Source organism: Pipra filicauda, unplaced genomic scaffold (assembly GCF_003945595.2).
Source record: "Pipra filicauda isolate LSUMZ 115617 unplaced genomic scaffold, ASM394559v2 scaffold250_size1122263_pilon, whole genome shotgun sequence".
Taxonomy (NCBI): domain Eukaryota; kingdom Metazoa; phylum Chordata; class Aves; order Passeriformes; family Pipridae; genus Pipra; species Pipra filicauda.
Window position 1 is genome coordinate 308,704 of NW_024104366.1, and position 26,304 is coordinate 335,007.

The following is a 26,304-nucleotide window of genomic DNA, read 5'->3' on the forward strand; positions in this document are numbered from 1 at the left end:
GGAATGCACCTCCCACTAACTCCCATGCAACTGCAGACACACAGGAAGAGGGGAACAGTCCTTGTACATGTTAGTGATACTCCATGAACTTTTTCTTGCTCCCTGCCTGATGCCCTAGGATGGGGCAAGCAATAACCACTGAAATGAATTAACCTTTTGTCTACATATTCTTCGTTCTTCCCCCCAACAGTAAAAATTCCATGTTTAAAAGGTGAAAGAAAACATAGCAACCTTTGCAAGCAAAAAACATACTTTTGTGTGAAGAGGAAGAACAAAACTGTCACACTACTTTGTGGAAACAGAACTATTAACGCTAGAAGGGTCGTGAAATAGGTAGCTAACAGCCCAGGAAGCATTTAGCTGCCTTTTTGTCCCCCCCATCTAAATTTGAATACAAATTAAATTCATGGTTTCTCTGGATTTAGTTTTTGAGGCCAAATATCAACTTATTGGAAGTTTCCTCCCTTAGTGCATGCACGTCCTTCAAAACGAAAATCCAACATGTCAGATCAAGGGTTAACTCACCAGAGTAATTTAAGTTTTTCATAGTGTCAAGGGAGGGTGATGTTTTTGGGTTTTGTGGGTTGTTTGGGTCTTTTTTTAAAAAGAAGAAGTGAAGGTAGAAAGCAGCAGGAAAAAACCAAAAGTAGAGGTTGGAAGAAAGCAATGTCAACACAATCACTACTGAACAAACACCTGAAGAGTTTTTAAAGAGAAAGTTGCTTTAGTTGAAACACATTGTTCTTTAATGGCAAAGCAAGCCATGTCCTTGCCTATGGTCAAAAAAATTCCTTCGGTTTTGACAAACTAACAGAAACCCTGAATATTATTCAGATTCTTATAAAGAATCATTACCAGTAATATTGCTTTCTGGCTATCACTGAACAGCTTTCTGGCTTCAGTTTGGGTTCACAACAAGTTTTCCTGAAAATTTTGACCGTTGTAACCACTTCACAACCCAGTTATTTTAAGTAGGACAAAAAACAAGGCCTTGGGGGGAAAGGCTGGCATGAGAGAACATGACTTCACGTGTTGCCAAAGAGCATCAAACACGCACACTTCTAACTTAAGGGACAAGATGCAAAGAATAGGGGTATGCAGCCATAACTACCATCCCTGACAAACCACAAGGGGCACCACCCCACCAGAGGAGGCACAGCTATACAAGTCCCTCCATGAACAGGAACTGCATCTAACAGTCTGCCACAGGATATCCTGCAACACCCTCAGAGATCAGCATGACCTAGTTGGGCTGTTGCAGGTAGATAACACTTTCTGATCCTCCCATAGATTCATTTTAAAAAGGAAGCATGTGTCAACCTGAACTTCTTATCCGTTTTGACAAGGTCATATTACCTGATGGGGCTGCGAACTGGACCATCTGCTGTAGGAAGGAGCACCAGAAGTCTTGTTGGCTGTAGGTCTCTGCAAAATAAAAGAAAGGCACGTTAAATATTCACCAAAATGTCTGTCATACACACAGTAAAGTTCACCAGTGTCAACCATGTAAGTGCCTATAGTAAAAAAAACCCTAACAAAAACCTCCAGAAATCACAAATATGATACAGAAGCATTAAAATCAGAGATGAAAGTTTGCTGAATTTGCAACCAATGATCTGTTCAGCCTTGAACCTCAGAACCTTGATTTTCACCTTAATTTTAACATGTCACCTAGACCACAAATTTAAATGCTAAACTGGGGCTGCAAAGCACTACCCATCAGCCGGGTAACTTCCTCAGATTTAGCAAACATGTTCCAAAGGGAAGAGCAACTGACATTATCTACCTGGACTTCTGCAAAGAGTTTGATGTTGTCTCACATGACATCCTTGTCTCTAAATTGGAGAGACATGGATTTAACAAATGGACTGCCCAGTGGATAAAGAATTGGCTATAAGGTCACTCTCAAAGAGTTGTCACTGTTCTGCACTTGGACATTGAGCCATTGACCAAAAGTGGTGTTTCCTGTGGGTCAGGAGGCTTGAAGGAAGGGTGCCAAGAGAAAATACAGCAAAATTGTTCTTTCAGAATCACTGTACCTTACCCAAAAATGAAACTTAGGTATTTTTGGAATAGGTAATAGATTATATATTTAACAAGCAGTTTTTATGATTTATCCCTATACTTCTCTCACCCATTTCTCTAATTTTTTTTTCTGAAACACTAAGAAAAAGACCACACCATATACTTTCACATCTGTGTCATATTTCCACTTCATGTGTGTCCCATATAGACCTTATGATCAAACTGCCTTTGATATTGCAAAAGAGTCAATGCAATATTGTGTCTAGTAGAACTCCACTAATTATTTTATTACACATTACCCCCGGTTTCAAAATTATTTTATATCGTCAACTTCAACACCATTTACTCCTAGTTTAGGCCAGAGCCTTTCATAATATGGTGCCTCCAAATCCACTTCTCACTTATGTGAATTTGATATTTCAAGAAAGACCCAAAACACCTGGCAATAGCCAATAGTCAATTTCTTGCAAGTATATCATTATCATATTGTATAAGCTCAGGTATTACAAAACCCTCATGACAGCAAGACTATGCATATCAGGAAGACCAGGTAGGTTTGAGTTTCTTTCTCATGAGATCTGAATTCAAACAGGCTCATGATACAGACATGAGATACTAATTTATCAGTACATTATGTCACCAGCAGGATGCTAAAAGGGGGACAGATTCGTATTTGAACCACATGGACATAAATTCTACTAAAAAAATGCAAGTATGACAATCCATGTGAGATTAATACCACAATGTAGTACACTCTTTGTAAGTATGAAAATAAATAGCTTATGGCTTTTAACACCCAAGGATATAGTACATTTCTATGCCAATTATAACCACTAGGGCTTATACATCATTACATATTCTAAAGCTGGCATGTCATTCCCACTAATGAGAAACAGCCACTGCTGTAATTGTGCTTAAGTGTTACTCTATCAAAAAGCAGTTATTTTACAAATTTAATTAATAGCATTACTGTATAGTGCATTTAGCTTCTCCTGGACACCCTTAGAAGGACAGGCTACAGATATGCCATGCGACAGAATAATACTTCCTTTTGACAGAAACTTCAGAAAAGACAAAATGTACACAATGCTGATTTCAGCTTTATAAACACGAAAACTATCTCCATCTGCTTCAGGAGAATGACTGGTCAATCTATAAACAACAAGTTGAATAATGAGATAGTTGGAGTATTTTCTAGAAGCATCTGGAAGTTGTTTGCCAGGAAGATGCCTTTCCACAAGCACCACACATCTGTCTTAATTAATATATATGTAATGTATGTCTGCCTTTAGTATCGTCCAATAAAACTGCATATTCCTCCTGTCTAAACTCATAAATACCAGTCTTGGGTTTCATTACTTACTCCAATACCTGTTACCTTTAGTAGGTACATTTCCTTTACAGCAATCACTCTTTTGAACTCTTCCATCTCAGTTTCAAGGACATCCAAAAGACAAATATCCCACAGAGAAACGGTACTGCAATATTACAGAGAAACAGGCAAATCCTTTCCAGAACAGACACCCAGCAGACAAATACCTCCAAAGACAAAGGCAGAAGATGATTATATTTTTAACTTTACAAACAAGAAGGGACTAGAGCTTCAGAAGTACTTATAAACTGACCTCCATTTTCCAATTTGATTAAGTAGGCACTTTAAAAAAAAACACAAACAAACAAAAAAATAAAAACAAAACAAAAAAAACCCTCAAACCCCAGTGAAAACAGAGGTCTAAGATCAGCATTTATTTCCCCTATCCTTCCAGGATTTTTTTCTTCCTCCATTCACAGATCAAAAAGTAAGTTCACTTGCACATTCCAAGGCAACCAAACTACTAAGTTATAGAGCAAAGGCTCACACACAATATCTGGAAAACACATTCATATAAGCTTCTCTACAGGTTCTAAGGGGCAATAGGAAAAAAACTGAAGGCCAGACTACAACCCCCGATCATCTCAACAGTTAAAATACTTGAGGCAAGTGACTTAAGAAGTTATGCATGAACAAACACTAAACACACACACTCTCACTCCCATTTCACTACAGTCAGTAGAAATTGGACAACCACCTGCCTCTAGGAACATGACCCTTCACTCCTAGCAGCCAGGGTCACAAGCTAGACCACACTCTCCGCTGGATGAGTAGCTTTTGCATACAACTTGTGCACAAAGGAAACCTCCACGTGTTGTATTTTCACAAGGTATTTTACCAGAGAGAACACAGGCTGCATTTAGCCCTTTAAGCCACATCCTTTTCTTCAGTTAAAATCACCTCCCACTTCACTCTTTCTTTCAAAAAAGGAGCGCAGCACACACACAGAACGTTTAAGGACTCTCCTACTGGCACAACTAGCACCTAAACAGAAACCCTGAACATAAACTTCCTCTTTGGTCTTGTAGAGTTCCCTAACACTATCATTGAAAACATCAAAACCAAGCAGCTCTCAACTACTCCAGGGTCTGTAGCAAGTCCTAAGCCCTCCCACTTAGCTAATTTTATATCCAGCCCTTCTACTTTCCTAAGCTTGTTTCTACTCAGTACAAGCTGCCTCTCAGCCATACGTAAGTACAGAACCCCTCCCCAACTATTAAAAACTAATTAGGTCTCACTGCACTAATTACCTGCTTGTCCAAGGTGTTCCTTATGTCCTTGACCCTTCTTCTCATTTCCCCCACCTGTGAAGAGAGGTTAAACTCACTCAGCTGCAGGTGATCACCGGTTGCTTTAAAAGACCGATGAACTTCTGATGAAAACTTTAGAAAGGTATAAGAATCACAGCAGATTTTTATCTTCATTCAGATGTACTTCTGAATGAAATAAAACTGGAAACTGGATGTGTGAGTTTTGGTATCTGAGATGGAAATCGTGGAAAAACTGGTGAGGAAAGCTCGTGGTCTACACACAGCTGCCCAGACAGGAGTCAGTATGAGAGGAAAAAATCTGATGTAGATTCAGGTGCAACATTTCAAGCACACAGCCAGACCCAAGCCTGAATGTAAAGAATGCTGATGAAACATCAGACTGCCTCCAAATCCCAGTGAGAGCAGTAAAAAAAGTATTTTTCATAGCAGTAAAGTGGCACAGATAAAAGAAGAGCAAATGATGTACTGTATGTGCAAAGATGCTGTTTTATATGCAGTTCACAGGAAAACTGTTTTCTCAGAAGATTCCTACTGTTGAACACAGTAGATAACATAGCAACAAGCAATAAAAAAAATTTTAGGAGAATACATGGAAATTTAAGTATGTCTCAACATGAGAGCTCATGGAAATATGTACTACTATCTCATTCTTGGGCAAAGGGCTTAGTGACTGTATGCAGTACAAGCCAAGAACATACAGAGTCCATAAAGAATTCCTCAGTCAGTCAAGGAGAGGTCAATGTAAGGTCACACTCCAAAATTATGAAAAAAATCATGGCACGGAAAAAGAATTACAAGTGTCTTTATTCTGACAGTATTTCTAAAAACAAAAAAAGTTTATGCTCTAATAACAAAGCCAAAGTTTATAACTTGTTCTACATCCAAATAACATTCTAAAGTCTTCTGATGGGCATGGCAATTTATCCCATTAGCTTGGAAAGGTATCTTAAGTTGGGATGAATTACTGTCTAGAAGTACCTGTCTCTTTCCATCCATTTACTGAAAAGAAAGACTAAGCAGCCAGTTAAATTGAGACATCTAACTTGGGATGGTTAATGTTAGGTGAAATTAAATCTACCCACAGCCCCTGTTCTCCTTCCTACCAAGAGACTTAGGCAATTTGTCCTCTTCTAGGGTTTAAAGGGTTATTATGGTAGCAAATTTGCTATGTAGACAAGGGTACTTGTGAACTGCCTTATGAACTCCTACAAACCGTGTTAATCTTTAAAATGCAGCTCATTGGTAAAGACATGAAGTACTGTCTTGACTTTCAGGACTTAGTAAGAATTTTTTGGATGGGCAAGAAGGTGAGAAAAGAATTTTATTTATAAATAGAGAAAATATAATATGGAAGTAAATGGAACATAATGCTAAACATTTAATCATATCAAAACCATTTTTTTCAGAGAAAAAGTACTTAGTATCTGTAGTACTTTGAGAATACAGTTATAGTTCCATGATATACATGATAAACCACCAATTCCTCAGCTCTTTGGTTTCCTGGTCTAAAATCTTGCTGGTATTCAGCAGGTATCTTGTGCACCAATTTTATTAGAGGTGTTGTTTGTTTAAAGAGTATAGAGTCCAGCTGTTTATGCAAGGAAGACATCAAACTCAGGATATATATTGCACTGTCCACTATTTAGATGACTTTTTTCCTAATATTTGCTATGGAATTTCCCTTATTTTTTTCTTAAACTCAAAAATTCATTTGCTGAACAAAGTAATAGAGACATCTGACAACTCTGTAAGATGTTAAGGCACTGAAGTTCTTTCTTTGAAGTTTGCTTTGTTTTTTTTCATGGAGTTTTGTATATCTGTGACTTTTGCAAAGAGGAATCAGTAATGTTGTATTAAAAAGAAATAATATTCAATGGATGCTTATTGTGAGATACAGGCCTTTGGGTTTACTCGTTTATTTAATTTTTTTTCATAGCATGAATTTATGAAGAGAAACGTGAGTGAAAAACAAAGTTTTTCATCCTATAAAAGGCTATAATATCTTTTATCACTCTCCAGGAATGACTGATGGGTGAAGTCCTTTTGACATTAACCGCAGCAGACTGGAGCAGGGGGGAGGTGGTTTGCGAAGTACTGAGTTTTATTTCTCTTCACTTCTTGAGCTTATTCCACAACAACTCTAATTTCTACATAGAAGCTAAATAAAAATGGTGACAACTTAACTGATTCTATCTGATCAAAAATGGTGCTTAGAGGAATTTTGAACCAGTTTGAAATTTGAACCAGTGACATCTCATAAAACAACATAGACTTCATGCCTACATATCAATCCATACCTGCCTGTGGTCCGGCTCCAGACACACTTAAGCCATGCTGATTCTCTGTGTGAGGTAAGACCTCACACACTTAATAAAACTAAATCCTTTACAGCCTCTTCCTTACAGACATCATCTCAAAGGATCAGAGGAGTCAGCTGAGTGGAAAGGGTATCTCTGCTTCCAATCTGGTATCACACCTGACCCCATGGGGAGACAAACCCCACTAAAGCCTGCTCATTACAAATGCGCTGCTCACCCATGAAGCCATTTTCACTCCTGTGCCATAAATATACACGATTCCTTGCTCTCTTCAAAACCTCATCCCATTTTTTAACAATACCAATATTATGCTGGAAATTCACAGCTAGTGCCACTCTGGAAATAAGACAAAACAAATTCCCAATACTTTAAATATTCATGGTTTCTTCAAAAATATATAAGTTAAAAATCCTCCAAAACTGCCTGGAAAACTGCCTTCTTTCTAGTGAGGCTAGTACTATAAAATTTAAGAGAAATTTATTTTGATTTTTTGTTTTGGTTTGGTTTTTTTGGGTTTTGGCTGGGAAAAATGAAGAGAGAAAAGGCTGATAATTAGATTAATAACAGGAATGTTATTTCATTTACAGCTATGCAGCAGTTTTTACCACGCAATGGTGATCATTGCTGATCGTGGGGTTAGCACACAAAATTAAATGTAGTGATGTTGACAGCAGTGGAATGATGGTACGTGACATGACAATATGGTCTTTTCTTCCATGCAAAGGGCACATGATGCATTCTTCAGCTAGCTTGGCAGCTGAGTGAATAGCATATGTCAAAGTGACATCATTGTTTTCCAGGGATGAGATGATGCAGGGGAATCACCAACTATGTTGTCCCATAAAAGTGTAAAATCAAGAAGAAAACACTAAAAAAGCAGCTGATCTGGATACAATGGCAGGAAATAAAATATAACAGAGTTAAAAGAGGTAAAGTTTGTACGTAATGAAATACATTTATGAGTTGTGTATGAAAAAGTGTGCAGTGGGAAAACAATTTCCTTAACACTGTTACACAATGTCATTAGGGATTACTTCCTCTAGCTTACAGAAATCAATGTTATGACAGGAAGAGACAGAGCAGGAAAGATATTGACTGAGCTGTCAACCATAGAAGTACATCTCTGAACCTGTGGGTTTGGGCTTTGATGAAGCAAATGCATTCCGTAGATGCTTTTATAGGAACTCAGGCACTCACTCAAAGTACTCACTTGCATTTTATATCCACTCTTGATCATCAACATACTGACTCATAATTTTTGAGGTGAAATTGCAAAAAGTACTATAAGTCATCTGTCGCTCACCCCATCCATGGATTCTTGACACTAACAATTTGACATGGACTCTGAACCATGGTGTAGGGCTCATCATGATACAGTGACTTCCTCTCTTTTTTTCTCTTTGTCCACTCCTGTTCATCAATTTAATACAGACATTAAGAAAGGGGGGGGAGGGGGGGGGAAGACAAAGCCAGGGAGGAAAATACCCTCTCTTCAGAAACTCTCTTTACACTTACCTACCAGGAGTTTTGTGCTAAGAAAACTCCAACCCTTCACTATATGACCTCCCATATCTTACCTGATTGTTAAAGTTTGTTAATAATTAATGTATTTGAAGTTTCAAAGTGTATATTTAAATGGTGATGAAGTCCACAAACCTTTTATATCTCGCAAATCATATAAGAACTGATATTAGAGATTGCACTATCAATCTCAAACCACATCTACCTTAGCAGAACTGACTGGTCAAGCTCAGGCCAACAGTGCTGTAGCCATTAATTCCTTCTCCATTCCAATTTGTTTTGATCAACAAAAGTGCAGCATATTTCAATCACAAACAAACTGAAAAACTGTTATTGTTGGTGAGAAGCAATAATGTCTTTCTAAGGAATTTTTATATGGTGAAAGAACTTCTCTGTGGAGATGCTATATACACCATGATTTGCTGTGCAGTCAGCACTTTCTTCCAAAGCCAGAGTTTGAAGATAAACTGCAAAGAGATTGAGGAACAATCTTTAAGTCTCGCAGATGGAGATGACATAAAATTGGCATCCTTATCCATGAAATGTAAAATTAAGAAATTGTAAAAAAGTCACAAGACTTGGAAACATGCAGTTACATAAGGTGGAGAAACCGTCGCAGCTTGAGAGAAAAAAAAAGAAAAAATATGGAAACATTCTATGCTTTGAGGTCAAGAACTCTCCCAAGCACTACAGAGAAGGTAGGGGAGCACATCACAGCTGTATGAGAGATAGTCTGGTTGGAAAGTGGCTTTCTAAAAGTTAGCAGCTGCTTCTGTGGAAAAAAGACTACCAGCTAGGAAGTAAGTATAGTATTATGTTGAGCAATGTTACATTATTAGCAATCGGTAATTTTAAGAACCAGTCAGGGAACACAACAGTGCTGATGTTACTGGGACACCTAGTCCTATTGAAAGAATGCACAAGAATATAAGATGCATTATCAGAAGAACCTGGAACATATGATATCTCTTATGTCCTTTGGACTCTCTCCATTTTCCTCAGCAAATGAAACGCTGGATCAGAAGGAGGTGTAGGGGAAGAGGTCACAGCACCAAGGCTGCCAGAGTTCAAGAAGCATTTGGACAACACTCTCAGGCATGTGGTGTGATTCTTGGGGTTGTCCTGTGCAGGAGTTGGACTCCAATGATCCTTGCGGGTCCCTTCCAACTCAGGATATTCTATGATTGTATGATTCTATAAAATAGACAGTCTTGGTTATGGCAGACAGCGGAATGGAATTAGTTTTGTGGGACCAAAAGATGGGGCTTTCTTCAGAAGTTTGCATAGGTCTGCAAAAATGGAATTAATGCTGATTTGAGGCAAAGGAATAACAGCAAGAACATAAAATAAATTCATTGTAATGAGAGCTGTTCTCTTCCAGCATCTATTTTGAGAAAGATTATCTATCCCATTATAATAGCAGACAAGAAATGCGAAAAGTGACCCAGAATTTTTGAGTAATATCAGGTCTGTGATATTAAAAGATAACAAAGTGACCACACTGAAAACTGACACTAAGTAGGAAACCTTCAGAGATGCACTATAGAGAGTATCAAATAACATTAGAGGAACAAATACAAATATAAAGCCAATGGATGCCACCATAAAGGTGTTAGAGGATCTTTCTTTTTTTTGCTAATGTTCACCAAAAAAAATGAGAATTCAGAATTGTGCTTACATTGAAGACTATAATAAAGCTAGAAGAGTCTTGATAATGCAAAACAGAATAGTGCAGAAATTTAAGTAAAGGATGGTATACAGTAAATATTCAGAATATTTTACATGTGTTTCAGTACTGGGAGGGAAGGGCATGAATCATGAAGGTTCAGTAAAGCACAAAAATAAAAATCTTTATTTGCAAACAATGCAATCATAGAAAGATGGAGGAGGTACTGTAATGATCTCTTTAATGGCAAGAGATAAAAATGAACAACAAAAGGTTATTGTCTAGATAAAGAAGTCATTCTAAGATGAATGAAATTTTTAAAGTATTCAAAAAGCAATTAGACATTCAGGAAAAATGCTGGCAATTCCTGCTAAATTATTAAGACTTGGATACAATAAGCTTATTCCAGTCTTTTACAACCTAATTTTGCAAACATTCCATAGGAGTGAAAAGAGAAAGTCACTTCTACAACTTCAAAATAAAAATGTATTGAAAATGTGAGAGTTATTTGCCTGTTTCTTCCTGTTTCAACCTGAAAAATCTAGGCTCCATACCTTTTACAGACACAATCTCTTTAAACAGAGGAAACAGTGAAAGACAGCAAGTATAGGTGTCTGGCAAAGAGAATGATGTTCCCTCCCAAGATTAGTCACAAAAAATGAAAACAAGCAATCAATTTCAGTTAGGTGTTGTCTCGAGGGAAAACACAGGTATAAAGACAATTAAGGTGCAATTTCTTAGAGGATTTAGGAAGAATAATCTGGTGGGTCTTTGGCCAGCAAGGACAGAATCCGACATCTTAGAAGAACATAGCAAAAGTATGCAACTGTTATGTAGAAAGTTAAGTGCTTTCTAATTAGGGAGACTAATGAATTTTCTGCTCTGTTTCATAACAATCCAGTACTAAAGTGGGAAGAGGAAGAAGTCCCATACTTCTTCAATTGGTCCAGTCATTGAGAGAATCTGAGGTTAGAAGGAACTGCCTTGACTTCTGAGCAAATGGTTGCTCTAGGAAAGACAAGGTAGGAATAAAAGAGTATTTTCAGATCAATGAACATGAATGAAATTCAAGGATTGTAAAACCAGGTAAATAGCTGTGTAATGATAAGATTTTGAGCAAGCCTTCTGTCAAGCAATGACATGAGGTTACAATGAATTTGGCAGCTTAAACAGCTGTACAAATCCGTGAGAGGAGGAAATTCAATTATTTGCTACTTTGAACCTAATTACGTCAGAGAAATTTTCTTTGTATATTTATTTTCCAAAAAAGTCCCTAAAAAGTCATCAAATTAAAAAAGAGATCATTTGGAGAGATTAGCACTGATATTGCATAATCATCAGCTGAGAAAAGAAGCTGATAAACTGAAGGGGTGACATTGTCCTGCAGTTTGACTGTAGTCAGTGCAAGCATAATATAACTGGCATGGGTGACAGCCACTGTGACTGTGATGTGGTACAAGGTTCACTAGCTGTCAACCACCACAGCAAACCTCCTGGGCTCCTGGGTACATAAAGCGATCTCATTTTGTTGCAGACACTTCCAGACAGAATTACTAAGAATATAGTTAGCTTACTCTTTTGCACAGTTTCCACACCACCACTGTTATTGTCCAAGCAATGTGTTGGAATGATTTTTATAGAGTGATTCCAGTAATGCAGGTAATACTGTTTTGCAGACAGTATGCTTGTATGTGCAAACATTGAGAAATCCTATACCTATTGTCTTCACCTACTTTCCATTTCTAGTACCAGTTTTTAGGTTCTCCTCGTTCAAAATCCCTGTGCTTGCTCCCCATGTTCAGCATACACTCCTCCCCCGGGACTATCACACAACCTAAATCCCAACGCCACAGAAGGTGAGACAGGCATTCAGATCTGTCTGTCACTGCAAGAGGAGATGTGACATAGTGGCTAGAGCAGCAATAACTGAGAAAACATATCATTCCACCTTCTTCAAATGCCCCTCCCTGCACCATGATCGAGGCACATCAGAGCAATACATTCTTCTAAGAGCCCTCAAATCTATCACACTAATTGCAAAATGCAGAGTGTACATTCATCTTTCCTGGTAACATGGCAATGCATGAATTTGCTTAAGATTATTTTTTTAATGTTTTCTTATGATTAAAGTATAAAATAAAACTAAATGTAACATCACTGTCCACTTGCAGGCTAATGCTTCCTTTCAAAGCCTGAAGAGGAGTTCAGCATGAAAACATAAAAGATTAGGAGGACTGTCAACAGAAAGGGACAGATATTTCACTGTTCTATTCACATGCATTCTTAGCATTTAAGAATGCATGTAAATAGCACTTACTTCTAGACTGTAGATAGAATAAGCAACACTCATATTTGAGAAATTTCTAAAAAACATTTTCTTTAGATTTCTTTCTAGAAATACCACAGCAAGTCTGCATTGATTCGGCATAGAGAGTAAGCGAAATTCGACTGTGTTTTAGCAGAGGTCAAATATTTAAAACAATAATATTTTTTGCGGTTGGTTAATAAATATATGTGGAAAGAAACTTCGAGGAAAACACAGGCAATAATGAGAGTCAAACCTGGGATTGTGAGCTTGTCCTTTGTCAATTTGTTTAGTGTACACTAACCTTGCCAAATTAAGAAAATTCCAAGTGCATTAGGAAAGGCTGCCCTCTTCAGACAAACTTAATAAAAGGTACCCAGAAGAAGCTCTAAGTGTCTTGAAGTTAAAATAAGAATGTGGTGAAATTAACTGTGCAGTGCATTATCAGAATAATATCAACTTTTTCTGCTTAATAACAATTTGCTGCCACATAAAGAAAAGTGCTTCTTGTCATTAGCTACATATTAATGTGTGCTTGTTTAGACTCACTACAGATCCATTTATACATTTTCTTTAAGGCTGTTATGACCTTCAGTCATATGCTGAAATATAGAGACATAATTCATTAAGAAATCTGTTAAGTCTGAGCTTTTCCTATGTCATGCTTTCTATTGTCATATGGAAAAATAAGACACTTCGCAGTGCTGAATTTCTATCACAGGGGAATTTTCATTAAACATGATAAAATTGCCTTTTTACTCTAACAAAACATAGGGTTTAGATATATTTTGATCTCCCTAATGTTCCAGACTGGTGAGTGGAAAAATGTTTTTGTCATCATGACTTGTGTTTTATACTTGATAGATATTTTTAATTTACTTTCCTTAAATCTCTCTCCAAGACCAAGGAAATGGCTTACTTACACAGAAAGGTATTTTTTCTTTTCCTCACTATTTGTCATCTGAGTGTCTTCAAAGGTGAAATTGTGGATTTTTATCTTGCATCACACCAGGTGGCAAAACACAAGGCCACCAGGTATTTTCCTGTTGAATGTCATAAAATTTTCATAAGAAAGACTACCTGTATGAAGGAAATAACTGTACCTGGCTAAAAAACTGTAAATAACAGCTTCCAATTTACTGGGGAAGGCTAGGTGGACATAAATATTCTTAGTGATGTTTTGCTTTGAAAACTGAAAGCTATATCATAGAATTTTATGAGGAGACCCATAAATACAGATTATGGCCAACAATACCAAACCTGAAACTTACCTATCAAAATTTTTCAAGTCCTTTAACAGGACCTGGGATTGTACAAGGCAAAAGAGCCATTAACTCTCAACATAGAGAGTTAGAGAATATACAGAGAATCCCTAAAGTTCTCCAGAACAGGGAGCTGAGATGATGCTACATAAAGATGCTCCTTGTGACAGAAAGATACAAGAGATTTAGCTGCCAACTTGATGGAAGTCTCTCCATCTTTAGACAAGGTCTTTTTTCCAGCTTTTCAGCAAAGCCTCCAGTGTCATGATGTCTCAGGAGAACATGCCTAACTGTCCAATAAGTTTGTGAGTGAGATACGGCTCTTTTTCTTTGCAAAACATCTTTTCTTTTTTTGTCTCCCGCTAAGCATCATAAATCCAGTTCATTCTATATTCTGCTCCAAAATTTGAATTGAGTTTCTCGCCTCCTTCACCACATCACACAGGCTTTTTGGACAACAGGTAATTTCATCTTTAAATATCCCTTTCAACAGACAGTGTCTTCAGCCTCTGGTATAGGCAGCATTTCTAAGTTCACTTTAAGAAAAACTCCCCGCTCTCAACTTTAACTATGTGAGGAAGTTCCTCTGCAGACTTCTCTTTTTTTTTTTTTTGTCTTTGTTAAAATAGGATTTGGTTTAAGATATACTTTAAGTTAAGAATTACTTAAATGCTTTGTTGAACTGGGGCCTGAAATGGGACTTTAATTTCCATAACAACTCTCAACCTACCATTACTAGAATAAATGTCGAAAAATCAGACTTTCTGAAAAAATGTGTCTCTAGGGTGCTAGTACAAGCAAATTATTGAGCAGTTAAATAATGCCAAACTATATATCTCATATCTACCAACACTTATCCATCTGTCTAACCAGTATGCTAAGTAGCAGGTCTTGTTTAAAGACTGAGATGTTAGAGCTGGAAATGAATACTTTGGAGATGAATACTTGCCTTTTAGTCCCCCCCCTGTACTATGGTATTCAGTTTCATGTATAAATTATGGGCTGAAATTTTAAGATAGACTGAGTAAATAAATTATGAGTATTCAAAATACCACCCTTTTGCCAGTAAACTCCTGTTATTCTTTACACTGACTCAGCCACCTCTTGTGCTGCTATCTTTATTTATGGGAACAGTATTTTCTGTGATTTTGCATATACACTTACTAAAACAATTTCAATGGAAATTATTTCAATGGCAAACATAACCATATGACCATGATTTTGTAATAATCAAAACACAGTACAATTTTGTTTGGGTATTTTTCCTTCATTCAACTGAGACATAGAGTAAAAGAAAGACATATTAGTTGAATACCAGCATTTTATATGCTATTGCTAGTTCTTGCACAATAGAATTCCTGAGAACTGTGCTGTAATTCTTTCCTGCAGTGAAACACAGGGGTGTCCACATTGGCATTGAATTTTCTTACACTGTTAAATTATAAGGCTGCCTGTACTACGAAGAGAGATTGGGTTATGAATTTTCTGAAGTGACAGATTCCGTTATATAAACCACTACTGAGTCTGGGAATGCCATTCAACATTTTCAGTTTTGGAATTAATGTTATTCTACTTCTTCCCATGAGAAAATTAAAAATGTTCACAATTTTGCTAGTAAGGAGTGCAGTTCCCATGACAAAGTCACATCCCTGGGAAAACATCAAGTATTCCTTCCAGTGGTGGGTGTACAGAGGTACAATTCTGACCTGACAGCTATGCAACTAAGTCAACTGACGTGACTTATTGAGAAACTCAAACAAGGATCCTAAAATTAAAAGGCTGGTCGACAAGATAGCCGCAGCATACTTCTTGTAAAAGACAAGGCTAATGGACTTGAAAAAAAAAAATAGTTTTTGTGGAATGCATGATAAGCCTCATTTTAGTAAAAATACTGGCCTTTTCTCCCACACAAGTCTTTCCATTTCTTTCAGGCCTACGCTGGTGAGAGGGCTAGACAGGTATGTCCTCTGTCCTTCAGTGTTATGGATGTGGCATCAGAACTGAACTGTGACGTGACTGTGTTAAGTGTTTAAACTGTGTTTAACACTTAGAAAAGTTAATATCATATTCTTACACAATTTATTTTGTTCGGGGGCAATGTGTAATCATAGCCTCCTGAGTCCTTTCAGGACTTCATAAAGTAAATAACTTGAGCAGTAAGAACTCTTCTACGGACAGTAACTTTCAATAAAAAGAATTTGAACAGGTAAGTGAACACATGAAAATTTATTAACAGAGAAAGAACACAAAAAATGAAAGTTTGCAATGTGATAAAACAGAAATTCATATTGAAAAATTAGAGGAAGCCAGTGTAAATTCAGAGAAAATACAAAGATTACTGATTTTCCTTAAATAAAAACAAGAAAGCAATCTAACTTTGTCTCAAACATTGGCTAGTAAATTCACTCAAAGAAATACAGTTTGATTTTGCCTGTCTCCTTTTTCCAGGCAAAACCCATCAACATTACAACACGGTTATTCCAAAACCTGCAAGCTTCACAGTCCTCTCAGATACTTAACCTTCAAACTTCTAACAAGCAAATGGGGAGAAAGGAACAACATCCCTCCCTAAATACCCAAACCTCTCAAACAACTTGTTGATATAACCTCATTATCATTGTTCAGAATTACTTTGTATTTTACCTCCCAAAAAATAGAAATACCTAAAACTATGTGCTTCAGGGCATGTCTCCAGGTCTCTGCAATTATTCTGGGCAGGAACTCCCTAGGTGTTCACTACGTAATTTCTAACACCACCTTGTCACGTCAAAGAAAAGTGACAAACCAAGAATGACCACTAGGGTCACCCACACGGAAAAGCAAGTAGTTTTCACATTGCTTGACCTCTCTGCAAGCATCAGCATGGCCATTCACAAAATGTTCACAGCCTGCTTTTGGCACCTGAACACTTTGGAAGGTGGAGTATGAAATTTTTCACTGCCTTAAACGTAAGATTCAGTCAGCAGATGCAACTCTTGAGTAAGACAAGTACATCTAAACACCTTGGCACTGGATTTCAGGAAGTCAGGTGTGTGGGAAACATCAGTCTCATAGACCCAAACTACAAAGTGTCTGGAATGTTGCAGTAAGAGGTGAAGTACAGAAAAAAGCCAGTTCTTCCTGGGATGTGTCACCAAAAAAAAAAACGTATGCTCTTGGAAAAAAACAAGGGTGGAAGTGAGAGGACACTCATTTAAAATGGAAGCAATTGCTCAGACAGTTTTACCGTACTTAAACACAATGTAAATCCATTCAAGTCATGAGGAGTGAGGCAGGGAGAGATTACTTTAAAATTTAAACTGGCTCTTCTAATTGCACACAGAAAGCCATAATTTAACCCAAATAACCTGCATAAGTTCAACCAAAAGAATCATCAAACAAAGGCAGAGATCCAGTGAGCCACAACAAGTCTTTCACCAGGTGTACAGAAGAGTTTCAGCTGTGTAATATCAGTGGGGTGTTAAGCCGAGTTCTGTGTCAGGGCACTTGGCCGGGTGAAATATAGTCCATAGTTGAAGCAGGCCAGGTTTCCTTATGACATAAAAGTTGTATCCAGTATGATATGTATACATTGGCTGCATTAATAGGTTTAACATCAGGACTCGTAAATTCCCATTTTAACCAGTGGATGTTTTGGCAAACTATACTGGGGACTCATTCTGTCCTCAACCAACACAACTTATTGCAGCTCCCCCGGAGGAACAGCCTCTTCTCTTCCAGCTGTATGACATTGGTCTGATGCCAGATTTTGTAACACCCCTTAGGTCCAACTTAGGTACACCAACACAAGATCATTGTATAGGTTGGGACTACTCACAGACATGGAGACTGAAAGAGGCCTTGGCAAAACAATCACTGAAGTCATATTTGGCCTGTACCCTTGTACCTTCAAGCTGGGATTTTCAAATTTTACTGGTAGATGAACATGAAATACCCCTTCATTCCTTTGAAGAAGCCAGTCTGAAGCTGTAATAAGCCTGCAAATAGTGATTAGCATTTAAAGTGGCACCTTCAATAATAAAATCTCTGTGAGCCAAATTCTAATTTTCTGGAAGTGAAAAAACCTCTTCACATTTACCTCACAGGAGCCTAACTTTGCTCTCATCCTGCTAAATGAGAGGTCACAAAGTATCAATTCCACTAAATTGCTCCCATGGATCTTCACATAGGATTTAATTCTTGACATTTAATTTGCAAACTTTCTGGAGTCTGTAGTTTGTGGCACCCTGCCCTGTTCCTTTCCAGCCTGAAGAGCCAGGCTACAGGAGGCTGTAGTGAAACCTTTCTACTCCAAAGAATTGCACCTCCTCCCAAGCAGAGATGAATAACCATCTCTGAAGTCTGACTTTCCCACGACACTCAAAAGTTCTGCTCCCCACATCTGAAGCATGACAGAGTTATGGGGCTGTGAAATCTCTGTGGTATGCTCTGCACCTCTCCTATCTGCTAAGACCAAGTCAATGGCAGCCACTTACAGTTCAGCTCAGTCTTCAGCAAAACATTTAACCAATGAATGTTGTACACGGCTAGTTAAAAGCACACGGGAAGGATTTATCCTGACATCAAACTGAAGTTTAGTAAAACCAAAATAACAAATGAAGAAACCTTCAGCCAGACAAAAATATCTGAATCCACAAGTGGGGAAGCGTTCAAATATCAGTAAATTCTCATTCCTTTGTGCTTCTCTGGCAGTAGGTGTTAAGGAGAAATGCCTAATGGAAACAAACCTAACCTGGGCAGGCTCTTTCAGGAGAGTAAATAGAAAGAAAAGTCTCTTGATGCCCACGTAAACTCCATTACCTCTATTTCTACCTTCTGCCACAGCCCACACAAGGATGTTGGTCAAACAGTTCAAAGAAAAGGGCAAGCACAGGTTTAGGAACTGTACCTTCCCGAGAGAAGACCTCCTCTGCTCCAATTTTTGAAAAGCATAAAGTCTCTTACTTTTCTACAGTAATCTTGAAATCTGTTCCATTTTCCATGCTTGACTATAAGAACCCTCTCTGAAGTCCCTGAAAGAAAAATATTAAGCAGAACACCCGAAGTTTTTAAAATACTATAGCACTCAAGTCTCTGCCTGCCACTCAGTGACACATAGCAATTTAAAATTACTGAAGCTTTTAAATTAAGTGCTTAAATTTGAAGGTGATCACCACTCTGAACATGTGAATTGTACAGCTATCTGAACTATCAAAGCTCTTCAATTTACTCTAAGCAAGTCATTTTAGGAAGTGATAAGGGAGCCTATGATTGCCCAGCCTGCACTGATTTAAAGCTTCTGTTCAGTTTTCCATTCATTTTTACAAGTATTTGAGTGATTCTGCTAGCTTATAGAAAGACTGTGCTGAACATATTTGAGCAGGTTGGAGGGTACGCGTGTGACTTCAGGAGTCATGTCAAAGCAGGTAGTTTTACCTAGTTCTTCAACAGTTGTGTAGATATAAAAATTGAACACCCATATCCATTTTCTAAGTCTTCAATTCACTCAATAGACAATGTACAATTTTCTGAGTGCACTGAAAATGTCATTGCTTTGTAGCTACAAATTGAAACCTATAATGCTCATCTCCAGGAAGCAGTCATTAATGCCTTTTTTTTTACAATACAATATATTTAGTCTTGCAATTTTGGCACATAGTGCCTTTTGAAACTATTTTCTTAAATGAACTAGTAACAGCTAGTTACCCTCTGTAATATATTACTCAGTTATGAAATAGTTATATTCCATACACAAACCTTTTATAGCTGCGAGGAACACAAGAGATTCTTAAACTCTAGCATCATTCCTTCCTGCGCCATCCAAAGTAGCCTAGGGCCAGAACAAGGCCTTACCAGTTTTGGTTTGGTCAGTTTTGTTTTTTTTTTAATTTGGACAGCTTTTTACTTATTCCAAGAATTGTTAAATATTGCACTATTTATCAAACTGCATGAAGTTCAATTAGAGATATTCTTTCTATGGGCCTTTTTCTTGTGCTCCTCTCACTGTCCCATGGCAGATCTGCCACGGCTAATGCTCTGCTTTGATTCACAACTCCCAGCAAATATTTCCCATTTTCCTTTCTGAATAGCATTAATGATAAAGCATAATTATCTGAAAACTGTGATGAATTCTAGTATTTGTTCTAAATTAATTCCACTTAAAGTCTAGTCTTTTTAAGGCCCTCTCTTTATCTATCAGAAGTAACTTCTGAGTTTTACCAGTTAGCATTCCAGTTGTAGACCCTTGAAAATCAAGTCTCTTTTAAGTGGAAGCACACTTTAGCTATTTGGCAGTATATCCTTTAATACCTCTGTGCTGACCCATAATCAAAAGATGTTCATTACCACTTGTATGCTCTGCCTCCTAAAATAACATGTGACCTGGGACCTGGGGGGCTCTTGCTGCAATATCTGTTGTTTACTTACATCTGATTGATAACTAACTCATATTAATGATGCTAAACTATCTTGAACTACATGGGGGGTGGGGGGTTTGCCATTTCAAAGACTTCTGCAACCAGCAAAATCTAACTAATTACAATGTCCCACTTCCAAGTCATACGGTGTTTGTGCTGCATCTACCTACTTTTTCTTTTAATGGTCAGTCAAATACCAGAGGTGAGATAATACAACCATGCTTGACATTTATCTATTATCAAATAATTTGCTCAAGTTTACATTGATTTAGCTGTGCACACTGCACGTTGATAAAATTATTTTTATTGGCACACTGTTACACATCAAGATGTTTTAGAGTAATTTGTAAAGAAATCTGTCATGTGATTTCAGAAAAAGTATGAAGGGGTTTTTTAAGCCATTTGATGATCTCTTGAGTGATTAAACTTTGTGGGAAAAATCAGATGACAGGTTAATTTTCCAGGTCAAAATCCAGGCTTCAGCACAGCCACTTCTTTTGTTTCCTTTTGTATGTCCATGTGGAAGACTTTGCCTGTCACTGGAAGAAGTGTAACAGTTAGAGTTGCTTGGTTTGTTAATTGCTATGAATGGTCAAAGTTTTAATCAAGTTCAACAGCTGAGCTGGTAGAATCCTTTAGTGCAGCTTAACCAACCGTTTGACCTTCTTGATTAAATTATCCATACTGTTCCCTTCATTTCTACTCATGTTACCATGTACTATGCTGCTCTTTGTTTTAAAACTTTTTGTTGTCCTTTTTTTCAAAGGTATTTCTGAGGAGTTAACGCTTTTCTTGGCTTGTTTCTTTTCCGTCTCTCAGTTATGCAGACTTCGGAGACACTCTTCTGAAAATCAGTAACAGCTGTTGCTGCATCTATGATACGGTCATTCAAAAAAGACAATGGCACATCAGGGTTGAGTTGTACAGGATCTGAGTCTCAACACACGTAGATTCCTTTCATTGGTACAACGTGAAATGTGGGTTTTAGTGTCTTGATTAGCCTTTTCCTTATGCTTTTTAGGATTGTAAAAAAAAGACTTGGAAAAGAAATGTAAGGATATTTTGGCCCCACTCTTTGCTCTATAGGTTGGGATCAATCAGTTGTAGACTATCCCCGGCAGACTTTCCTTTAACCACTTTTTAAAAACCTCTAATGAGAAGCCCTGAATGACTGCCCCAGTGTTGCAACAACTGCTCACTGTTCCTTCCCATCATTCATGTATGTTTTGGAAGATGAAGTTTCCCCTCAGGCCTCTTTTTGCTAAATTAGACAAATCAGTTCCTTCACCTTATTTCTGTAAGCACGTTTCCTAATCCTCTTTTCCTGCTACCCTCCTCTGGGATCCATCCAGTCTGTCTACTCTTAAGCCTGGCTCCCAAAACCATATTTCAACTGCAGTTACACCAGTTCCAAGAGGAGCAGAGCACATTTCCTGTTGCTGACAAAAAAAAGTTAAAATATCCCCAAGCCTCATTCTCATGTTTTTGCAGCAGCAGCAGCATCATAAAAAAGTTGTGATTTTCTAATGAATTTGTTTTTACCCAACAAAAAATCTGGTAACTTCTAGTATCAGCTCATCTACACCTACTCAGGTCTTCAAGAGTCAGATTTCCTTTTAGTAAAAGTTAAACCAATTGAAGCAATTCCCAGTGACTCCATTTGGATGACTCCCATGGCTTGCAGACAGCCACATTTAACAATGATTTCCACTCACTCTGAACTCTGACACTGGTCACCGATTATTATTTTTAACTCATGCTGATGTAAAGTACAGCGATCCTGTTTGCTCATTGCATTCTCCAGTATATTCTGACTGCTCCGACTTCTGTTATTGCCATTATTGCAAAGATACTGGCCTAGCAATGTTGGCAGTTGGAACATGCTGATGAGTAACTCCACAGTCATAACTGGATCTTAGCCTGTGAGTAATGATGCTGTTTCAGCATTAACGTTATGCTCACTGAATAGTAACTATCTTGCATCCTTGGATATATTACAGATTTCCTCATTTTTAAAATGCTTTTTGTCAGCAATGAAGTTTGTGTACTACAAGGATTTAGGGCTTGCGTTTTTCCATTTCTTTCATTACCGATATCAACTTTCATTACTGCAACTATCGTTCTAATGCTCTAGAAATTTATGTACATACTTAACTTTAAAAAAGCGTATAGTAGAGACCTGGCTCTACCGACGACTCACGTAAAGACTTGCAAAAATTGCTGAGTGCATTACCTTGCTTGTGTGACTACCTTAGTGTGCTTTTGATGCTTGACTTTATTTTGCTAATGAGTATAAGTTATAAAACTATCAATCATCTGCCAGTCTAGCAAAACAGTGAACTTCATTTCATCTGGCCTCTTTGACCTGTTAGACTTAAGTGGCCCTACTAGGAGTTAAAACTCCAGCCAGCAGAGATGATAGGATCACTGAAACACAGGCTCTTTCATTACCGCAAAGGGTAGCCCTCAAAGACTGAAATCTCAGTGGTGGTACCAGTGAAGATTAACATTCCTACCAGAAACCACTGCCCAGCATATCAAAACACTCCTATCTAAAGTGAATGCCTGAATGCATTCTTTGGAGATGAAACCAAAGTAGTCTGGTTTGGGAAGGTGCTGAGTACTCACAGCTTTCAGCAATTTTATGGAATTAAATGAAAACAGTAGGTGAAATAATAGACCTAAGAGAGACAAACACAGTGGTACATGGCTGTTTTTTTTCAAAAGAGAAACAGAACTTTGTGTGAACTTAAATAAAAATGCTTAAAAGGTAAAATGACTAATTGCTCCTTTTTATATAGTTTACTTGATGGCCTAAAGCCAAGAATAGATTTAAAATTAATCAAAGTTTCATAAATAATTGTGATTTCATGGTGATACAACCCTGAATAATGGACTGAATAATAGGTTAATCAATTGATTGATTCTTTCACTGAACAGAATATCAAATGAAAATATTCACCTATTATTTATATTCATTTGTATTTAGATGTAAGCACACACAAATTTGACTTCTTGCCATACTGAAACAGGGTGGAGTATTACAGCATGAAGTGTTCAGAAAGAATTTGTCATCCATCTGAAACTGTGGGCAAGGGTGACTGTAACACTGCCTCTTAGCACTTACAGGCCAACACACATTGTGTTTGATGTGCCAAGGAAAAGGTACTAACACTTGTCCAGCCTATCCATCAACATCAGTTCTTCAGGAAGCTCCCTCTCTGTTTTTTGCAAAAGATTCAGGGTCATACAAGCAGGCACTCAATCTGGATAATATCTACACAGGGTGAACCCATCACAGTATTTCTAACACAAGTTTGCAGATTTGGGGTGCATATAGGACAACCAATGCACTAAAGAACGTCTACCAAGCAGAGGAGTTTTTACCCCTAGAAGACTGATGACACTGCCTCTCTGAAGGTTTCAGTGCTCCCAGACAACTTCATACAATCAGGTTTTGAATGCACTTAATATGAAAGACAGCTTACAGAATGCAAGAGCAGTTAGCAGTTGTCCACAAAAGGAATTGAATGTGGAGGAAGACACAAAGATAATTATGTTATGAATGATGAGTCTGCATTTAAAAAAATAAATGTTTTATATGTAGGGCATCTGTATGTCAGGTGTTAAGCTAACAGGTTGGTGGGCCAACATGTTTTCTTTTACTCCTTTTGCTAGTTCTAGGTTATATTTTCAAGCGTCAAATCACTTTTCAGGTCAGCACTGCATATTTTCTTACCAAAGCAAAGTAATACAGATCTTCTGAAATAGAAGTGAATATTTATTTGACAGTACTCTGCATTACATCAGCCAAATTAAAATGCATTTAATATTTCCTGTGTTGGCTTTGTATTATTTATCAAATGCTGTAATTTAGTATTTTATATATATATGTGTGTGTGTATATATGTATCTTTGAAATTACATTGCCATTTCTCACAACGCTCCAACAAGGACTTTTTTGTTCAAAGCTGCCATAAAGAGAGCTGCACCAAAGGGAGCCATTTGGACTGCACAACAATGAACTTTATTGATCCTACATAAGCCATAAACATGGTTACATTTTTCTGAATGCCTTCTATGGTCACATTTTCCTAATGGCAGTGTATGTGTGCCTGTGTATTATTGTTAAAGACAATACCCCTAAGCATCAAAGAATTCAGCCAACACCTGTTCCCAAATCTCCACTTCTGGAGTGGGATCTTGGCAATCTTACTGTACTCTTACTGCCATTATATAAGTTTAATTGGCATCAACATTAGTCCCACACTGAAATACAAGACTGCAAAGATTTTCTGGGTTTTTATTTACACCAGATTTAATTGTACCAGTTGTGGCCTTGACAACTATGCCTGTATGCCAGTCCATTCACTCACATTAAAAAAAAAAGCATATGTATTCAAGTGAAATAACTGTGCACCTAAATCAGTGTTTTCACAAATAATATGGCAGAATATTCAGTAACTGTCATACTTGGATTAATTATTTGTGCATAAAAATTCCTAAGATACAAAGTAGTGTCTATGTCAATGTATGGATTTACCAGTGGACGTATGTTAATGTATTAGGACTTGTATTCCTGATAACCTAGTTGGACAGGACATCTCTTGGAGCATGTCTTTGCTCCTAGCCAAGCATGTTTCCTTTCCTTAAAACCCAGGGTCTGGGAGAACAGTATCCTTGCATGGCCGAGTCCTATATGGAAATAAAGCATGGCTAGTTTGCATGCCCAGACTAGGAAGCACAAAAATGTACCATAAACATAGCCAATGACAACATGGTTTATTTTACACCATTATTAAAGAGGAGATTTCAAAGAAACATTAGAAAGTCATGAGCAACCAGGGATCAAACACCTTTAGGTTCCTCTAAATAGCATAAGGTCAAACAAAATGACCAGTCCATTGGCCCATACCACTTGCCACATTATAGTGCTCCCTGAGGCTTCAGTCTAGAAAATCAGGACCTTGTTTATAGAAACATAATTAAAACACTTTCCTTGCTTTCCTGTAATAGACACTTTAGCACCTGGTAATCAAAGGGAAACACCCAAAAAGTCTGTCCTTGGGGTTCACTAAGACCATGCATTAGAAGCCTATTTGCCTTCCAGCAGCAAATTTGGTTGCAAATTCACATGCCAGGCTTCTTTGACTCATTGATGCAAATGAGAGTGCAGACCCCTAAATCTTCTGCTACGTGGTGAATGTACCCACAGAAGCTTCCTTCCTTCTCCTTCCTGTTAACAGAAATTTAACTATCCAGCATGCATTTTGAAGATGCTCAAGTCGTTTACACTGTTTAAATGTTTGGACCCTAATACCTGATGTGATGCTGAGAATATCAAATAAGAATCCTGCCCTTAACACCCACAAGTGATTCACATACATGTTTCCCCTGGCTCAGACTGTGCTCAGGCCCATCTGCTTGAAAGCACCAATCCCGCTCACTGGTCCAATGCTCAGACAGCAATGCCAAGGGACAGGAATACTGAGAAGGATACTACTTGCTCACATAAGGTTACAAGAGTCCTTTCCTTTGCTTTCACCCCTGCAGTCATACTACATCACTTCTGATGCAAGTCTTACTGAAAAAGGGTTCACATCTGCTCATTCAAAGCATGGGGCTATGGAAGTGGGATATGGTCAAAGGGATCTCCAGCTACACGTGGTGGCTGCTGCGGATGAAGCTTGCCTTCACAGGCTTGCCCAAGAGCTCATGCCCATAGCAGAAACCTGTACCTCAGAAAACAAAAAGTGATTCTGCTGTGGGCAAATCTCCTTCTTATTTGAAGGATTAATGCAGTGAAGGTGCCACAGGGACCCAGAGCTCCCCACACACATAGTCAAGTCCAAAAATTCTAATGAAAGACACAAGTCAGAAACAAAGGACTCTGAGTAATGAAATGATTAAAGAGAAAATACAGTTGAAAACTCCTGGAACACATTATAATTTAATATCTCATTATTTACTAGGCACATTGAACATAACATGAATTTCCCTCTGCTCCACCAAGCCCACTTCATATTCCACAGAGCCTACACTTCTGTATTTCATCCAAGTTTAGATGAAATTGTCTTGTATATCAGACAAATGTACTAGAGAGTAGCCTACATTTTGATAATGTACAAGCTGAATTTTCCCAACAGTCCAACTTCCACATCATTTAGAG

General features: G+C 37.8%; 1 protein-coding gene across 1 annotated transcript in view; it reads right to left on the reverse strand.

Moving 5' to 3' along the window:
* Positions 1-26,304, reverse strand: part of LOC114001925 (protein alan shepard-like) — a gene marked incomplete at its 3' end in the record, with an annotated part of 384,849 nt that overhangs the window by 275,890 nt on the left and 82,655 nt on the right. Inside the window, exon 2 of the mRNA XM_027747507.2 lies at positions 1,357-1,425. Within this exon, the coding sequence (XP_027603308.2) occupies positions 1,357-1,425 (69 nt within the window). The remainder of the gene's footprint in view (positions 1-1,356; positions 1,426-26,304) is intronic.